The sequence below is a fragment of the Taeniopygia guttata genome, chromosome 27, assembly GCF_048771995.1.
Source record: "Taeniopygia guttata chromosome 27, bTaeGut7.mat, whole genome shotgun sequence".
Taxonomy (NCBI): Eukaryota; Metazoa; Chordata; class Aves; order Passeriformes; family Estrildidae; genus Taeniopygia; species Taeniopygia guttata.
Window position 1 is genome coordinate 3,670,490 of NC_133052.1, and position 18,707 is coordinate 3,689,196.

General features: G+C 48.3%; 1 protein-coding gene across 2 annotated transcripts in view; it reads right to left on the reverse strand.

Annotated features, from left to right (window-relative positions):
• Nucleotides 1–18,707, reverse strand: part of MYO1D (myosin ID) — a 141,697-nt gene that overhangs the window by 75,068 nt on the left and 47,922 nt on the right. For both annotated transcript variants that reach the window (XM_030255914.4, XM_072919201.1), the window contains exons 12-16: nt 18,519–18,589; nt 16,590–16,664; nt 15,012–15,144; nt 8,268–8,434; nt 3,860–4,067 (exon numbers count right to left, since the gene is read on the reverse strand). In XM_030255914.4, coding sequence (XP_030111774.4) covers nt 3,860–4,067; nt 8,268–8,434; nt 15,012–15,144; nt 16,590–16,664; nt 18,519–18,589 — 654 coding nt within the window. The remainder of the gene's footprint in view (nt 1–3,859; nt 4,068–8,267; nt 8,435–15,011; nt 15,145–16,589; nt 16,665–18,518; nt 18,590–18,707) is intronic.

Below are 18,707 nucleotides of genomic sequence, written 5' to 3' on the forward strand. Positions count from 1 at the left end.
CAGTGCCCCCGTTTCTGGGCTGTGTCCCAGGAGGGGCCGGGCTGCACTCAAGGACATTCCTGCTGCTCCCGTGCCAGGCAGGAAGATTTCGGGAGCGATTTCCATACGCAGCTGTGCCGGCCTGATAAAATGACACCGAAATAGTGCAGTAAATTATAGTGACAGGAGCCATCATCTGCACAGCCCGCACGTGCCGCCTGCCCGGGCTTTCTTCCCCGAACAAAGCTCTGCTCTGCACAGCTAATGAGCCTGTGGGAGCCTTTCCAAGGGCAGGAAAAGCAGCAGAGCTTCATGGCAGCTTTTTTTTTTTTTTTTTTTATTTGCATGATTAACATTAGAGCTGCTCCATTTGCATTCAGGGTGACAATAACAGAGCTGGCAGGAGCACAGGTACAGCAAATAAACCCTAAAGCACCACATGAAGCAAGCTCAGCTGGGGCTCCTGGAGTGACCCTTTGGTGTGATGTCCCTGCTGCCATATGGGGTTTGTGACACTGGACACAGCTCTCACTTGCTGGATTCTCCTGGAGCCAGCAAGTTGCCACGGTTAAATCACATCACATCTGCTCACTGACTGCGTTGGGGCAGAAGGAAAATTACAGCCTGGAATCTCACTGACATTTTACAATGGAAAAAAAGGTTGTGAAAGATAAATCTAAAGGTGAAGACATCCCAGAGACGTAGAACAAAGAAAATAAAATTATCTACTTAAACTAGCAGTCAGTTTTAATTCAGTTTAACCAACCTCGTAAGCACCATTATACAAAGGCAGCAGCACTGTTTGGAGGGTTAAGGGTCACTGGATGATGAAGCTCTCCAGATAATTACTGAATCCCTTCTGGAAGCCTCCTGATTTACAGGACAGCCATAAGCCACAGAATACACATCATTAGAAAAAGAGCAGCCAAATGTGGATTCTTTCACTTACACTCATTCCTGTGCAGAGGAAAATAGCCCTGGGTCCCAGGCTGGGATCAGCTGCTCTAAGGCTGCTCCTCACATCTGCCTCAGCTTGTGTCACACAGTGCCCATTGTCACAGCACTACATTTCTTCTTCTCTTGTCTTTCCCTTTTCCTAAATTCAAATTTGGGGAACTCCAATGCAACAGAAGGTTCAGCTATTTAAAAGAAAATCAAATCCTTCTAGATGTGCTCACAGTTTGCCTCCCTCAGCCTTTGATCCTCACAGGCAAAACTACAGAAGGAAAAAAGAGCAAGAATTAAATTTCCCTGTGAGCTATTAATGAACAATTGAAAGCAAGTTGAGAGCAGAAATGACAGGCAAAATTGCCTTGATGCTTTCAGAGCTCAGAGAAGGTCTCATCAGATCCCTCCTCTTTGATTTTTGATTGTTGTCTGTACCTTTTCCAGCACTGCCCAACTCCGCCGGCCCCATGTGCCGGCAGCAGAGCCAGGGAGGGATCCCAGCCAGGCCTGGGAGCAGAGTTAACAGGAAACAAGAGAAACACTGAAAATGGAGACAAAGACAAGCTTTTTCCAGGTAGATTTAACACGGTACAAGGTCTCTAATCCATACCTATAGATACCAGCTCAACACCTTCTCTTTAGCTGATGGGCTGTTCAATAAGCATTTAGTGATTCACTGAGTGTTTCTTGGTTTAGCTGCAAGATCCAGCACCCTGAAAAGCTTCTCTGCATCCCCTTGTCAGCCCCATTTGAGTGCCTCCAGTGAGTGAAAGCAGAGAGGGTTCAGCTACAGGAAAGGAGCTCCAGGAGGACATCCAGATTTCTCCAGAGTCCTCAGTACCTTCAACACTGTTTGTCTTTTCCCCACAAATCCTTTATGAGGTAAGTTAGAACTTCCTGAAGACTTCTCACGAAAAAGTAACAACAAAAAGATGCCTCCATGTCCTGCTTCAGTCCTCAGGTAGACTCATGTAGGTCCCTCCCCACCCCAGGGAGAGCAGAACACAGGGGAGGGAGGTTTGTGAAGCCACAGGACAATGTGCACCAGCATTTTAATTTCTATCACTTTTGCTGACTGTGGCAACAAGGAAACCCCCAGAAGCACCACAGTTATTCTACATCTGATGCCACAAAACCCACTGCAGTAAAACCCTTTGTGGAGCAAAGGAGATGATCCATTACACCTAAGCAGGTTATTTACCTTCCAGCCCTGCTGGCTTTGATGCTGAGCCCACTCCAGATCCCAGCCCAGACAATGTGATTCTGGAGCTGGCAGCAAACTCACAAAACTGACAAGTTGCTGTTAAAACTGTGCCTCTCACTGGATTTATCTGAAGGAGGAGCTTGGAGCTCACCGAGCCATGATCTGCTCCCACAGCAACACAGCCTGGGGCTCTGAAATTATTCTCCAGTAGCTGCACCTTGCAATTTCCAAAAAGGTCACCCTCAGTTGCTCCCTGGTTTAATATGAAAGCTGGAGTCACCTGGGAGCAAGCAGTCCCCCCTGCAGCTTTATTCCACAAGATGTTCATTAGCTCACCCCATTCCTGGGAAGAAAGAGACTCTGGTTAGAGCTGTGGTCCTGTGACCTCCCTGAAACCATCCAAGTGGCTCCAGGCAGGAAATTCCTTCCTAGAACCCCTGGTGAGCACAGGGGAAGCACAGCTAAGGATCCAGGAACACCTCCCAGGCAGCCCCAGAGATCAGCCCCAGGCCAGCCCAAGAGCCCAGGTCAGATGGAGCTTCTGGAAAAGCGCTCCCCTTTCCAGGGAGGGAAGGTAGGAGAAGATGTTGATAGTCCAAGGAAGCTCAGCAGCAGTACATGCTCAGAACAGGGAACAAAACTCTGAACCATAAAGCTCAGAGGAAGGCAGGGCCTGCATCCTCCACAGCCTGAGCTTGGCCTTTCCAGATAAACTCACTGCACACAAAAGGTGTAAAATAAACCATTCAGCACAACACATACCAAGAGACTAACCCTAGACTTGATGCTTTCTGCTCCCTTACTGGTCAAACTGGTTGGGTTTCCAGGGAGAGAATCACATCCAATGAAGACACTACAAATATGAGTGTTCCACAGAAGTCAGAGCTTCCAGGGGGAACTTCTCCATTCAGGCTCTTCCCCATTCAGTCTGTCAGGTTTGGAGAGTTTGTGCAAACCTCTGGTCCCTGCAGAGCTTTTGCTCTGTCAATTTTTTACACCCATCTGTCAGCAGTTTCTATTTATGAGGGACAGGAATGGGTTCAGAGGTTCTGTTCTTTCCTAGGTTCCAAGAATTTCACAGAAGATACACATTTTAAGAAATTAGTTTCTAAAAGTCTTGGACTAATCCACTTTGCCTGGCAGGGCAAAGTCAGCCCCACCATTTCTCCTCTTTGCCAGACATCTCACTTGTACAGACACAGTCTTCAGCAAGTGCTAACACCAGAGAATCACAGGATGGTTTGTGTTAAAAGGAACCTGAAAGCTCCCCCAGCCCCATCCCCTGCCATGGGCAGGGACACCTTCCACTTGACCTCTCCACTTGATACCATCCAGCCTGGCCTCAGACACTTCCAGGGATAGGGCAACCACAGCTTCTCTGGGCATCCTGTGCAGGGAGTGGTAGGATTGGGCTTTAAGGTCCCTCCTGATCCAAACCTGCCTGGAATTCTGTAATTCCACATTTCAGCCACAAAAGTCCCTCAAGCTCCCAGGCATCCTCCTTCCACTGAGAAAAGAGCAAGCTTTTAAACAGTGATAAACAACTTTTTAGGTGCTACAGCTGCCACCACACCAAGGCTCCAGAGAGCACCATGGAAAGAGTCCTAAAAATATCCAGCAGTGACCAAAGTGCAGAAGTCTGGAATCTGTGCAGCAACAGAGCCAGAAAGGAGAGCAAGGGTGGTTTAAGGAACTGGAGCTGAGTTTCTGAGGCAGTGGAAGCTTTACCTTCTGCAGGAAGAGGACGATCCTGACGAGCATCTTGGCGTGCAGCTCCTCCAGGGTGAACAGAGTCCGTGGTGTGCGGATGAAGAGCTTGGTCTTGCCGTAGGCCACGTCGTGCTGGAAGCCGTGGCACTCGATGAGCTTCCTCACAGCCTCCTTGTCTGAGGGGAGGTCGTGGTTGGGCCAAGTGAATTCTGAGATCATCTTGTACCTGGAATTAAAAGGTACAATTTACAAATGTGAACTTGTCACCCAGGTGCTAGAGAAGGCCAAGCTTCAACTGGTTTTAGAAAAAATTATCAACTAAATTGTAATAAAAGTGAGTATAGATGGAGGAGTCTGAAGATATCCTCTTTAGGAATCATGATCCTCAAAATACAAGGAAAATTACTAAAGAAGAGGCATGATTTTGTGAGATGCTGCAAAATAATATTGGGAGGAGCTCAATTCATCAGCACTGAACTCATGCAAAGGAACAAACTCACCACTGGCCTCCTGCAGATTTGTCTGTTCCATTTTTTACACCTTCAATATCCAATTCTAATTTTTATTTGTTTGCTTAGGTTTTTTTTGTTTGTTTTAGTTTGGGGGTTTTTTGTAAGGAAGGAAAGCTTTGTTTTGTTCACAGCCTGCATGAGAAGCCACCTCCAACCAATTGCTTTGGTAGAAAACCTGGATTTAAAAATTCTGCAAATAATTTTTTTCTAGTGCATCACTTTGGGAGTAATCTCTAACAAATTGTGTCACTTCTCCCCACAGCAGAGCTTTGGCTGCCCCAGTCTGTGCAAACATTGCCTGTAACTGTGGGTCAGCCATTCCTCCCATCCTCACTCCCCAAACTCCATTTTCCAGAACAGAGAAATGCAGACATCTACATCTACAAATCAAACCCGAAGTACCGGGATCAGCCCAAGCTCTGTAAGATTTACCAGCCCAGCAAATGCTGATTAGGGGAACAGGCGTTTGCAAAAAGCAACAGTGAATCTTCTGCCTAAGATTTATGGACATAATAAGAGCTGTAATAGAGTTTTCCCTGGAATGGAACTCGCAGCCACTCTGCAATTCTAAATAAAACAAGCATTAAGCGAGCTCAGCCACTTTGCACTTCAAAGCCCCCAGCCAAGGCAGGTATCAATCTCAAAGCTTCAGACACACTCAGCTCTCAGTTACACTTAAACGACCTCACAATCACCCTTTTCCTGGGAAGAGCCTCCAAGAGCCTGAATGGAAACATCCCAGCGCCCATTCATTCATCAAATTAGCCTTTGGAAGGGGGGAAATGGAGGTGCACACTGCTTAAGCAGGGAACACAGTCCCCAGGGGTTACAGGGATCTCACTGATAAATAAACAGGATTAAAACCTCCCCTCAGACTCCCAGAAGATTTAGCACGTGCTGGCAAAAGCATTTCTGCTCTCTCTCACACACACACACATGAGACATCAACGCTGCACATTGGATTCTCTGCCCTGTTCTCATCAGGAAAATGTTCCTGCAATAATTCACTCACTGGCAAACATCTCTCACCTGGAGACACTTATGTTAGGGGAAAGAACAAATAAAAGAGCAAAGCACTGGCAGTGCAACCCCCACGAGATGGGAACAAGGCTGGGAAACAGGCAAGGACCCAGGCTATGGATCAGGCTGGGACCCAGACTATGGATCAGGCTGGGACCCAGGCTGTGGATCAGGTTCAGACCCAGGCTGTGGATCAGGTTCAGACCCAGGCTATGGATCAGGCTGGGACCCAGGCTATGGATCAGGCTGGGACCCAGGCTATGGATCAGGCTGGGACCCAGGCTATGGATCAGGCTGGGACCCAGACTATGGTTCAGGTTCAGACCCAGGCTATGGATCAGGCTGGGACCCAGGCTATGGATCAGGCTGGGACCCAGGCTATGGATCAGGTTCAGACCCAGGCTGTGGATCAGGCTGGGACCCAGGCTATGGATCAGGCTGGGACCCAGGCTATGGATCAGGTTCAGACCCAGGCTGTGGATCAGGCTGGGACCCAGGCTATGGATCAGGTTCAGACCCAGGCTATGGATCAGGCTGGGACCCAGGCTATGGATCAGGCTGGGACCCAGGCTATGGATCAGGTTCAGACCCAGGCTGTGGATCAGGCTGGGACCCAGGCTATGGATCAGGTTCAGACCCAGGCTATGGATCAGGCTGGGACCCAGGCTATGGATCAGGTTCAGACCCAGGCTATGGATCAGGCTGGGACCCAGGCTATGGATCAGGCTGGGACCCAGGCTATGGATCAGGCTGGGACCCAGGCTATGGATCAGGTTCAGACCCAGGCTGTGGATCAGGCTGGGACCCAGGCTATGAGCCAGGCCTACCCCATCAAGGAGCTCAGGAGAGAAGGGATGTCACAACACCGAAAACCTTCCCCAGGTGTTAAATCCTTCTGCTCCTTCCCACAGGCATTAAGGACACCCCAGTGCCGATGGTCCCCTCCCTCCCAGGCACAGCGGGTGGAATATCCCAGCTGTCCCTCTGTTCCCACTGTCCCCACTCGTGCCACACAACCCACCAACTCCTTCCCTGCAGCACAGGGCACGGCCTGGATGCCACAACCACTCACAATCCTGGCCTGGTGCTAATTATAGCCAGGCAGACTGTGGAATAAACCTGCTCCCTGACACCACAGCCCTGCCCCTCTCCTGCCTGCGGATCCCCGCAGCTTCCAAGGTCACTCAGACATGGAATACCCCCTTCCAAACACCTTTGTTTCTCCTTCCCCTCTGTGCCTCCCCATGGAAACACCCAGCAGGGATGAGGCTGCTCCTGGAGTTAACATTTCCCAGTCCAGCTCTCCTAAGAACCAAGATTTCTGGAAGCCACTAAATGGTGTGTAGCTGTAGCTGGGCCTCACTGTCCCTTCACAGCCTGATGTTCACAGCTCTCAGTATTCATTCCAAGCTATGTTTGACATGGCCTGGGGTAGGCATATGGATGCCTCCGTGTGGAAAGGGTTGGATTACATTCACAAACCCTTTCCCTAAACCAAATCAGCTTTTTTTTAATGGTAATTTATACATTAAGCCAAGAGAATGCACTCCATCTGTGTAAGTGCCATGTGTATCACCCAACTGGATGATGATCACAGCAAGGACAGCTTGTCCTGGTCCATCAGAAAATACTTCAAATGGGAAAGGGCAGACTGGCTTTCACAGAGCTCAAAGGAAGGTTTTCTTTATCCAAGGAAAGCTTGAGAAGGACATTTATAATGGTCTTAACTGTGCTTCACTTCATTCCCTACTGAGAGAGAGCAGATATCACCTACCTTACAGGATTTAGGGCTAAATATCAACAAACTCTTCTCCTACAGAAAGAGAAGTTATTTTTCTGGTTTTATGTTTCTCCTTTTTTTAATTTAGAAAAGCCATTGCAGACAAGGCTTGGAGCAGCACCACACACACGGTGTCTGATCCCTCACTCTGGATGTCAAATCCCTCTCCAGGCCTGGGCAGGACTTCTGTTCCAGCAGCCCAAAAGCTGAAGCAGTTGCCATGTGCTGATTTGGCTTCCTGGCTGCAACCACTGTCGGGATCTCATCAAACATTCATTAAAAACAAAGCAGCCGTTTATAGTAATAGTGATTACACAAATATTAAGAGTAAACTGTAATGAATTCCACATGTGAGGTAAAGTGCACTCTATCCACTGCAGAATGGTTCAGGAAACTGATCCCCAGCACTGCAGACTGGATTTAGAAAGCCAGAGTCTTTCAGTCCACCTTGGGTATTATGATATATCCAGGCAAATCTCCACTGTGAACAGCAAAAGATCTTTCACCAGCACTTTATTTCTAACTCATGACATCCCACCTGCTTGGATAGTTTAATATTTTTCTATTCTCACAGCCCTTTTCTCACCTGATTCAATAACAGAACAAAAACTCCATTCACTGTTCCATCAGAGTATGTTGAACTTGCAGGGCCCACATTAATTTAGTGGAGCCTTAAGACAAATTTCAATCTAAAACATGTCATTTGTCACATGTCTGGTAGGAATTAAGAGGGCAAGAAGAACAAAAAACATTTAATGGGGTCATGATACCATCCCCCTTTTCAGACTTTCGGTTTTAAAGTCCAGGGGTTTTTCCCACATAATGTCACTATGCACCATCATGTGCTCCCCCAGACACACCACCTCTCGCTGCAACAATTCAGAGAGAAAACACCAGTTAATTAGCTCAGGTTTCAGGGTGGTACTCAGGGGAAGCTCCTCGTTACACATTCCCACTGCAGACTAACACAGGCAGTGAGTTTCAGCAGACAAGGAGTTGAGCTGAGCAGCACAAGCACCTGGGCACAGCTGAAGCAGAGCAGCCAGGCTCCTGTGGGAGCTGATTTGAGGCAGGCACAGCCCGAGGAGCTGGGCAGTGCCCGGCAGCCTCTCACCTGTGCAGGAACTTCTCGTAGGTCTGGCGGTAGGCGAAGCCGGCCCGGCGCACCCGCACGTTCTCCAGCAGCCCCAGGTACTCCACCTGGTGCCGGCACCGCTCCTCGTCAAAGAGCTGCGGAGACTTCTTGTCGTTGGGCTTGATGCAGCGCACGTAGTAGGGCTCCTGGGGACAGAGGACAGCAGTGTCACCCTGGCAGAGGACCCTGAGTGCAGACACAACCCTTCTGCAGCAGCTGTGAGCCCAGCCCACGAGGTCTGGCTGCTGGGGGAAGAACCTGAATTACACCTGGACTTGGATGCTGGGAAAGAGCCCAGAGCTGTCAAGGTGGATGAGCAGCACTTTTCCCCTTCCCCTCCTGCTGATCTTCACCCTGGGCCACTTCCCCATCCACACCACGCGGGACAAACCTCTCTCTGTGTCACGAGCAGGGTCACCAACACCAGATGGTGCCAGGCTAGGCCAGAACTGCTCTGTGCTGCTTCTGGTGGCAGGATGAATATAAATCATCTAAATCCCTTGGCGGGGTTGATACCACAATTATTCCACATTAAATCCACAGAACTGCAACACCTTGGGAACAGAGCATCCAAATTAAAGCACCATGGAATGGTTTGGGTTGGAAGGGACTGTGAGGATCATCCAGAGCCACCCCCTGCCATGGGCAGGAACACCTTCCACAATGCCAGGTGGCTCCAACCTGGCCCTGGACACTTCCAGGGATGGGGCAGCCACAGCTTCTCTGGCCATGTCATTAGGAACATGAATTCCAGAAGTGTCACTCGTTCACAGCTGGCACAGCAGCAGCCACTTCTCAGCTGTTCCTCAGTGCTGCCACAGAATCCCCCAGCACAGGCTGGGGGCACAGCTCTGCCACTCACAAATGCAAAACCCCTCAAAACCCCTCAAATTTGTGACTTCAGGTCCAGCACAAAGGGCAGCAACTGTGCCTGCATTTGATATAAAAAGGCTGAAATCCTTTGGAAAGCAGGAATGGGAAGTGTCGGCACAGACAGGAGATCATCTATCAGTGCAATTACAGTGTAATTAAAGCCTCTCAGAAACGACAGCTCCTGGAGTAAATTCTAAAGTAGATTATTCCCTGCTTCCAAATCCCCAAGCCCCAGCTCTTCAGGGGGATAATTATGCAGCTCCCATTCTTGCTGTCAGAGAACTGCAGTTTGTAAATGGAAGAACTGAAATGCAGAGACACAAAGACCCCAGCTTTGAAAGCTCTTTAGATGTCAAATTGCAGCTGATTTTATTTTTTTTTCAATCAAGCTGAGCGATTTTTAGATTTTTTAAGTGTTAAAAGGAAACCAAATCAGTTTTAAGCCATTGCACCCCAAACAAGCTCTTTTTTTGAGGGGTTTCTTTTCTTTACTTTATTGCTCTTTATGTGAGATAAGGGATGGGACAGGACAGACAAATTTGTGCTGGATGTGTCAAATCAGTCACAGTGATGCCTTTATAACTCAGCAGAGGTTAAGTCTGTCAGCTGGATAGGAGAGGGAAGAGATGGAAGGAAGAGTCAGACAAAAGGAGTTACAGAGGAGGAGGAAAGAAAAGAAAAAGGAAGGAAAAGGGGAAGGGGAAGAGGAAAGGGAAAGGGAAAGGGAAAGGGAAAGGGAAAGGGGAAAGGGAAAGGGAAAGGGAAAGGGAAAGGGAAAGGGAAAGGGAAAGGGAAAGGGAAAGGGAAAGGGAAAGGGAAAGGGAAAGGGAAAGGGAAAGGGAAAGGGAAAGGGAAAGGGAAAGGGAAAGGGAAAGGGAAAGGGAAAGGGAAAGGAAAGGAAAGGAAAGGAAAGGAAAGGAAAGGAAAGGAAAGGAAAGGAAAGGAAAGGAAAGGAAAGGAAAGGAAAGGAACGAGGAGGAGATGCCTGTCCAGAGAGTCCCCAGAGAAGATCATCAGGCACAGCTGGGGCAGCCACAATGCTTCTGGTGTCAGGGTTTACAAAACAGCCATCCAAGATAATCCACCACAGAGAAAAGGGCTTGGGCAGTAAAACATGTTCTTGAGAAATGGCACAAAGCAACTGGAAAAGCCAGTTTTTGTTTCAAATGGTTTGGTTTTGGAAAAAACATAGGACTTTTTTCTACCTATGAGAAGTTTATGCCTAAAAGATTCTGGAAATCTGGAGGATTTCAGCAGCCCTGAGATACCAGTGCTGATAAGCATAACTTAAACTCAGCATGCTCCAAAACCAGATTTCATGGCGTCACTAATTGTTTAGGCTGGAAAAACCCTCTGAGATCACCAAATCCAGCAGATCCCAGCACTGCTGAGGCCACCACTGACCCCTGTCCCCAAGAGTCACATCCTCAGGGCTTTTAAATCCCTCAAGGATGGGGACTCCATCAGTGCCCTGGGCAGCTGTGCCAATGCCTGACCACCTTTTCCATGAACAAATTTTCCCAATATCCACCCTGAGCCTCCCCTGGCCCAGCCTGAGGCTGTTCCCTCTGCTCCTGTCCCTGTTCCTGGAGCAGAGCCCGACCCCCCGGCTGTCCCCTCCTGGCAGGAGCTGTGCAGAGCCAGAAGGGCCCCCTGAGCCTCCTTTTCTCCAGGCTGAGCCCCTTCCCAGCTCCCTCAGCCTCTCCTGGGGCTCCAGCCCCTCCCCGGATCCGTTCCCTGCCATGGACACGCTCCAGCCCTTCAGTGTCTTCCTTATTATGGGAGCCCCAAAACTGCCCCAGGATTGGAGGTGTGGCATTTCCAGCACATTTCCAGTGTCTCCATATGGATTTGTGCTTGCAGAAGCTGAAATGAAAACCGGATTTGAGAACAGCCCCTGCACTGCTAATGACACCAGTGCCATGGCTCTGACCCCAGGGAAGCTCCTGAGACATCCCAGTGACCTCAACACCTGAGCCTCCTCAGAGACTGCAGAGCTCTGCTTCACCACCAAAATTCAGGTTTAAACCAGAATAGCAACAAAAGAGAATTTTAAAGGTTGTTACTTTAAATAGCAGAAAAGTTAAATAACCACTAATGCTGCAGCTACATCAGCCACAGACTTTGATGTTCTGGTGGTGCTGGGCTGATGGTTGAACTCAATGATCTTCATTCATCTTTTCCAGCCTTAAATATTCTAAAATTCCAAGATTATTGTTATTAAAATTGACACTTTTGGAGACTATTCACCCAAAAGAGGGTTTAAAGATACTCTTGCTACAGCCAAAAACCATGCAGCTTTCCAGGGAGGCCAAACATGAATATCAATAAAGAGGAGAGGAGCTCTTGGGCTGCCATCCTGTTGAGGGCTACAGAAACTGAGCATAAAAATGTGGTCTAAAGGAGTTTTCAGAGAAGCACTGAGGCAGAACAGCCCAGGTGAGACAAGGAGCACTGAATGCACTGGGCACACCAGGAAATGTCAATAAACCATCAGCTCAAGCTGCACAAAACTCAAGTCTATCTGCAACTTGTGTTTTTGAGAAACAGCTGAGAATAACATGAACTGCTGTTACCTCTCCTAAGGAACCTTATTCCTCTGACATCCCAAGACCTCAGCAGTTTGTGCAACCCTGTGTTCAGAGCTGTTTCTATCAGCTGTAACCACAGGCTTCCCAAAAAAGTCCTGAAGGGGGCAAGCCACAGTCAAGACACACAGAGAATGTTACTGTCGATTCCTCATTAGTGCAACTTCATTCCCAAATTCAGCATGGGAAAAATGAGTAACAGTCCCAGGAAAGGATGAGAGCACCTGGAACTGCAGGGATGGTGTACCCAAAACAGAGAGTGCCTTCACCAGCAGTGGTTCCAGCCCAGCAGAAGGAAGAGCCAAGTGTCCAGACTGGCAGTGACCTGAACCAGAGCATCCAGTTCTTTGTGCATAACCAGCATCTTGCTGGCATGGCCCCAATACCCAATTATTGGCTTGTTAATGACATGTACCTATCATTAACTGTCCCAAAAGTCACCTCACAGAGATGCTCAGGGCAGAGCAGCCAGACAGAAGCTGTCTGCACACTGATTTACTGCTTGAAGTACGCAAAGGTTATGTTCAGGGGCCTTATCTAAGGAACCTCCCCAAAATTTAGACCCTTTGAAGTGACACAAGCCTGGCTGCAGGATGGGTCTCACCAACACAGCTCCCTGACAGGAGGGGCAGCCAGGTGGAGTTGGCCTCTGTTGCCAGGGAACAGGGACAGCATGAGCGGGAACAGCCTCAGGCTGGCCAGGGGAAGCTCAGGGTGGATATTGGGAAAATTTATTCATGAAAAGGGTTGTCAAGCCTGGAACAGGCTGCCCAAGGCAGTGATGGAGTCCCCATCCCTGCATGTGTTCAAAAAAGGTGTGAATGTGGCTCTTGAGGACAGGGGTCAGTGGTGGCCTTGGCCATGCTGGGCATAAGTTGGACTCAGTCTCAGAGGGGTTTTCCAGACTGAACAATTCTATGACTCCAAAACCTGAGCCCTTCTGGCTCTGCACAATGAGTTTAAATTATGTTTATCAGCACTGGTATCTCAATACTAATGAAATCTTCTTTTCTCCATTGCTATTCAACAGAAAATCACAAAAACACCAACAGCTTCAATACAAGTCTCTCAATGAAAGTTTAAGACAGGTAAAGAAAGGGAAAGGACTACACTGAGACTCACACAGGAACCTCCCACTGAATTTTACTTGGAAACAGCTCCTGCTTATGCCTACCCCTGGAAAGGCTGGTATTTGTGATTGAGATACTGATGATAAATGGACTGAAGCAAATTAATTCCAACTAAGCCAGGCAGCCTTCAGTGTGAAATGATGGTACCCACTGATTCAAGATGGATAAGGTGGGATTTAAACTCTCCATGCCCTGCTGGGAGCTGCAGGGATTGTTCAAACCACCACAGTGCACAGCATTTTCTGGACTACTCTATTTTTACACCTACCAGTGGCCTGGAATAATTTTTCCAATAAACAAGGAAAGGAAGTTTTTTCATGGATGCCTGCTGAACTTGCCTGCTCCCAGCTCCCTGCTGTGCCCTGATCACAGCCCTCCCCACAACACCCTCAGTGATTCTTGCTGTCCTGAACCCCCTCCTGGGCTGCCTCAGGCTCCCCACACTGGGCTGGGCACAAGTGACCATGGCCACTCTGTAGGACCAGACCTGCAACAACAGCCAGCAGCACCAAGGAGAAACTTTTCCTTCCACAAGTGCTCCTCTCACAACACAGAGCAACTCCCTGTGTTCCTGGCAGCTCCTGACACCTGTACCAGGTTCAGGTCAGGCCCAGCCAGCAGAATATTTGGAAGATGGATAGATCAGATCAGTGTTGACTCCTTGGAAAACAGATTAAAGTCTGTCCCCACCCCCACCAGGGTCACAGCCACCTTCCCAGCTCTGGCAGCTCATGATTTGCCATCTGGGAAAGCTCCTCTCTGCCTACACAGGCACTCTCAGTTTTGACTACTGGTGCCTATTTTAGCAAGGCTGCCTTGGGCTCACAGGAGCATCTGCTCAGGAGCCCTGAAGCAAAACATCCTGGGGGGAGCCATGGGGCTCCACTCCCCACTGGGGCCCAGCTGGGACCTCTAGGCAGCTTTGGTGGGTCCCAGACCCTCCTGCAGAGCTCAGATCAAAGCCACTCCAGTACAGGAACACAAAAACACAGAATCATGGAATCACAGAATATCCTTTGTTGGGAGGACCCCCAGAGATCATCCAGTCAGACTCCTGGCTCTGCACAGACACACCAACAATCCCACCCTGTGCATCCCTGGGAGCATTGTTCAACCACTCCCCGAGCTCTGGCAGCCTCGGGGCTGGGACCATTCCCTGGGGAGCCTGGGCAGTGCCAGCACCTCTGGGGAGACCCTATAAATCAGGTGTGATTTCATGTCCTAACTCTGGACAGAAGAAGTGAGGGCAGCTCTCTCTTCCTGTGCACAGCCAGCACTGGGTGACCGTGCTCTGACCCATTTCCTTTGCTCCCACACTCCTGAGAAGACACTCAGAGCACTTATTGCTGAATTATTCTGAATGTGAACACACCCCAGAACCCTGGCCTCTCTGTTCATCTCTTGTGGGCTGTACCCCAGTGCCAGGAATCCAGCAAGGCCACCTAGCTCCAGTAACACCCCAGTATTCCTCAGGGATCTCAGCTCAGCTCCCAGTGCTGCTCCAAGAGCCCTTCCCAGAGCATTCCCTTCCCCACCTTCCATCACACCATGTGGTGCTTGCCCAAGCAACGCCTTCTACCATAAAACTGAAATATGTGCTGAAATAAAAGCTTTCCCTCCTCACCCTCTGGCATGGCAAGGAGGAGGAAAGAAGGAACTCACACAGGTCTGTCTGTATTGCATTCCCACTGCCATGGGAAGCCAGAGAGAATCTCTCCACCATGAACAGCATCCTCTGGGTGCTTTGCCCAAAGAGCTTTGCTAAATGTGGTTTGAAATACTAATACTAATACTAATACTAATACTAATACTAATAATAATAATAATAATAATAATAATAATAATACAACCACCACCACCACCACCATCCTAAGACAGACTGGCTTTCCTACAAGTGAAAGATGAACTGGTCATGGAGGAACCAAAAATCCACCCTCTTCATGGGGGATGAAGGTGACCCTTCCTCCAGACCTGCCCAGCCAAAAGCTCATTTGGCACAGACAAGGCTGCTCTGCATTTGATCAGCTTAGCTCCTGGTGGATGGCAGTGAGGGGAAGGTGGGAATCTCTGCAGGGAGAAGCCACACTCTTCTCATCAGAAGTCAGAGTCAATTTTGAAACAGGAGACTTTACCTTCAGTGTCAGGTTGTCCACCAGTGCAATCATGGAGTTCTTGAACAGAGTAGCAGCTGTCAGAGGTCTCTTGGTGACCTCAGTGATGCTCAGTTTCCCTTCAGGCCACATCATCTTCAACACAGGGTTGGAGCTACGAGAGAGTCTCTTTAATTGCAGTGTCCCAGCACTTCCACTCCACTGACAATCCAACAGTTGGTTTTTACCCAGACCCACTGCTGCTTCCAGCTCTCAGGGCACCACCCAAGCCAGGGTAAGATTCCTGGGCACAACATTTTATGCTCTTAAGAGCAAGTTCAAGCTTACAAGTGAGCAATCCAGAAAAACAACCAGCACATTCTCCCTTCAGATCAGGATGTGCAGGAATAGGACAGAGAAAATCCCACAGAGTGATCCATCAAAGGCAGGGGCTGCCTCACTGACACAACAGAAAGAATTTAATCAACACAAAGGAGAGTGAGACCCACACTACCCTCCCTTAGAACCTGTCACCTGTGTTCAAGCTGCATTTCTGCACCTCTTGATTTATAAAGAATATAAAAAAATAATTTATACACTTTAGCTTGCAATTTTTAAGAGTGCAGAGTGAGGTAAACTGGCCCTGATGGATAGCAAGAGTTCAGGAACAGACAAAAACTGAGCACATTTACAGCAATCTAATGGCCAATCTGTCACAGGCTTTAATGTGCTAGAAGTGGTGTTTGGGAGCAGGATTTTCCAGAGACTTCACAGAAAACAGGCTAAATTTGATGAAACCACACAGCAAATATTTTGCAAGGTTTCTGGTCAATGGGAAATGTTGAAAACAGGAACAGTGGGACTGCTCAGAGGAGCACAGCCAGTCAACCCAAAGGGCTGCAGACCAATTTAAAATCTGTACAGGCAAACAGAGCCTACCACTGCAGGGTGTTTGTGCCCACTGTCCTCTGAGCAGAGCCCCTGAAACTCCAGATTACAAAATGAGGACGTGTTTAATGCCAGATTAAGAAAAACAGCTGCATGGGGACTTCCACCCACATTCTGATAGGATTTCAAATCTGCTTCTCAAGGCAACCTTTGCTTGCCCAACACATGACCTCATGGTTTGCACTTTTCACACCACTGCAGACATGAAAGGATTTAAACCTATCTCCCCATTTTATTTCAAAACAGGGTGTTCTAGGTGGGGCTAAGGATATCTGTTGTTGACCAAAGCTCCCCAGCATCTTTAGCACTGATTACAGACAGAGCAGTGATGATAAATCTGCAATGGGCTAATGACAAATCAGGCATCACAAGCAAGCTCTGCACTATCTTGATTGCACAATCAGTTGGTTTAAAAAAAAAACTACTTTAAATTCTGTTCAATTAAAGGCTGCATCTGTACAGAAACATGTACAGAATAAGGACTTTAACTTGAAAAATCCAACTAAGAACCTCTGGGTCACGGGACATGTACAAAGATCAAATCCCAAAGCAATGTCTTTATTCACACACACTGAACACAGGACCACTGAAAACCTGAGTCTCTGATAGCATCACTCCATAGAAAAGGATTCTGGCAAATCAGATTAAAATTCACCTCATTAATATTCTTACCTGTTGTACATGAGGCGTTTGAAGTCTTGAAATAACGTGTCTTTGTTTTTATCAATGAATCCAGTGACAGAGTAACTAAAAAATAAAGGAAAAGCAGAGTTAATTGCAAAGTAGCAAAGTCCTTCTGTGAGCTGCTGGTAACTGTGGAATCAGCATCCCTGCACTCCTACAGACCCAGCAGATGCTAATCCAGCCCTGCTCCCAGTCTGTCACTAATGGCTGCAGGAGCAGAGTGTGAGACTTGGATCCTTGGGCCCAGCTCCCACCTCCAGCACAGAACAGCACACCTGGCTTCAGAGAGCTCCTGCAGCTGGGCAGGTGCTGCCTGAGACACCTCACAGCACCTGGGCAGGGGTAGATGGTCCAAATTCAGGAGTTACACTCGGGATTCTGTCTCCAAAGTGAGTGTGTGTGTTTGTGTTAAATCCTAGGGAAATTCAAGTTTGTTTTTCAATCTGTGCAGTCTGCCCTTCTCTCGGTGGAGAGAATCTGAATTCCTGAGCAGCCTCTGAGTAGTGACTGGGAGCTGCCCTGGAAATCAAAGCACACAGAAACACACACACTTTAGATTCTTTCCTTCCTCTATTCCCACAGAAACACCACTTGAGGAGGTCACTGTTCCAGGGTTTCATCTCTTCTCCACGTCTCAAGGCAGGCAGAGCTCTGTCCTCATGGAAAAGGTCCAAAGTTTCCCTAGTCAGTGACTCCCATGCAGATGTTTCCTGAGTTCCAGATCCCACCCTGGGAAGCTGCACCCAACCTACAGACTCTGGGATCAACCCACAACCTGCACTCCCTATATGGAGCCGTTCTCAAATCATAGAGTCACGGAATAGGACCTTTTAAAAGGCATCCAGTGCCACCCCTGCCATGGCAGGGACACCTTCCACTGTCCCAGGTTGCTCCAAGCCCTGTCCAACCTGGCCTTGGGCACTTGCAAGGATGGGGCAGCCACAGCTGCTCTGGGCATCCTGTGCCAGGGCCTGCCTGCCCTCAAGTCTAAGGGCTTCATGCAAGATCTGGGCCTGAACTATCTGCGATTCCTTCCACATTTCAGTTTTCTTTTACACCATTTGTCAGCCACTGGCAGTTCAGAAGGTTCAACCACTAAGACAGCACATTGTATTTTCTCCTCCAAAATCCCCTTTTGTCAGGGATGTCTGTCAGGAATTGCTCAGCAAAGACTCCAGAAGATAACCTGCTTATGCTATATGGGCTCCAGTCTGATCACACTGGTTGTCCTTGGAAATTAAAGGTAAAAATAATACCAGGGTAAAAGAAGTCATGAATTCTTCCTTCAGTAACTCCCTTTCTTCTGACATGGGAAGTTACACAAATCCTAAACCATTAAATTACTTCAGTGATATTCCACACAACAGCTTTCCCAGCAAATGGTTTCTATCATGTGCATCCTTCACTTCCACTCACTCTCCATTCCCACTGCTGTCACCTCCTGCACTTGTTCCTGCAGGCTCCAGGCAAGCACTTCCCAACCCTCCTGCCCTGATCCCTCCTGCAGGTTATCTCTCCTCTGGGCTTCCAGTCTGCTCCAACTGATTGGAGAATTTAAAGCCAGAGTTATATAATCATACCAAACAGATGTCTAAACCAGACTTTATTAGCTCCGTGTAGCTTTCTTGCATAAACACTGCTGCCTTTTTTCCCTTTTTCTTCCCCTGGAGCAGTGCTCTCCCCTCACCCCCCACCCCTCGCTCTCCTTTTGTTTCACTCCAAGTAAAAATTCCCACTCTGCAGAGCAAGGCACCAGCAGAAGATTTAATTGATAAGCAAGCGCTGTACTCTGTAATTGTGTGTGACAGCTATTCTGGCTTGCACCAGAAGCAGCAGTAAATCAGAATATTGTACCACTTCAGAGCTGCTGGGAAGACAGAAATAAAATGTGCAACTTTATCTCTGAAGGAAACTCACATCACATCCCCGGCATAGTGCTTGATCCGGAAGTCTCTGTCGAACTCCAGCGTTTTGTCCGTGGCACAAAGCTGAAACAAATAAATATACATTAAAATACCACCTATGGACTGATATTAAAACACCACCCCTGGATTTACAAGCTCCATGGAAGAACAACCTGCCTTCAAAATAGCACTGGGAGCTACA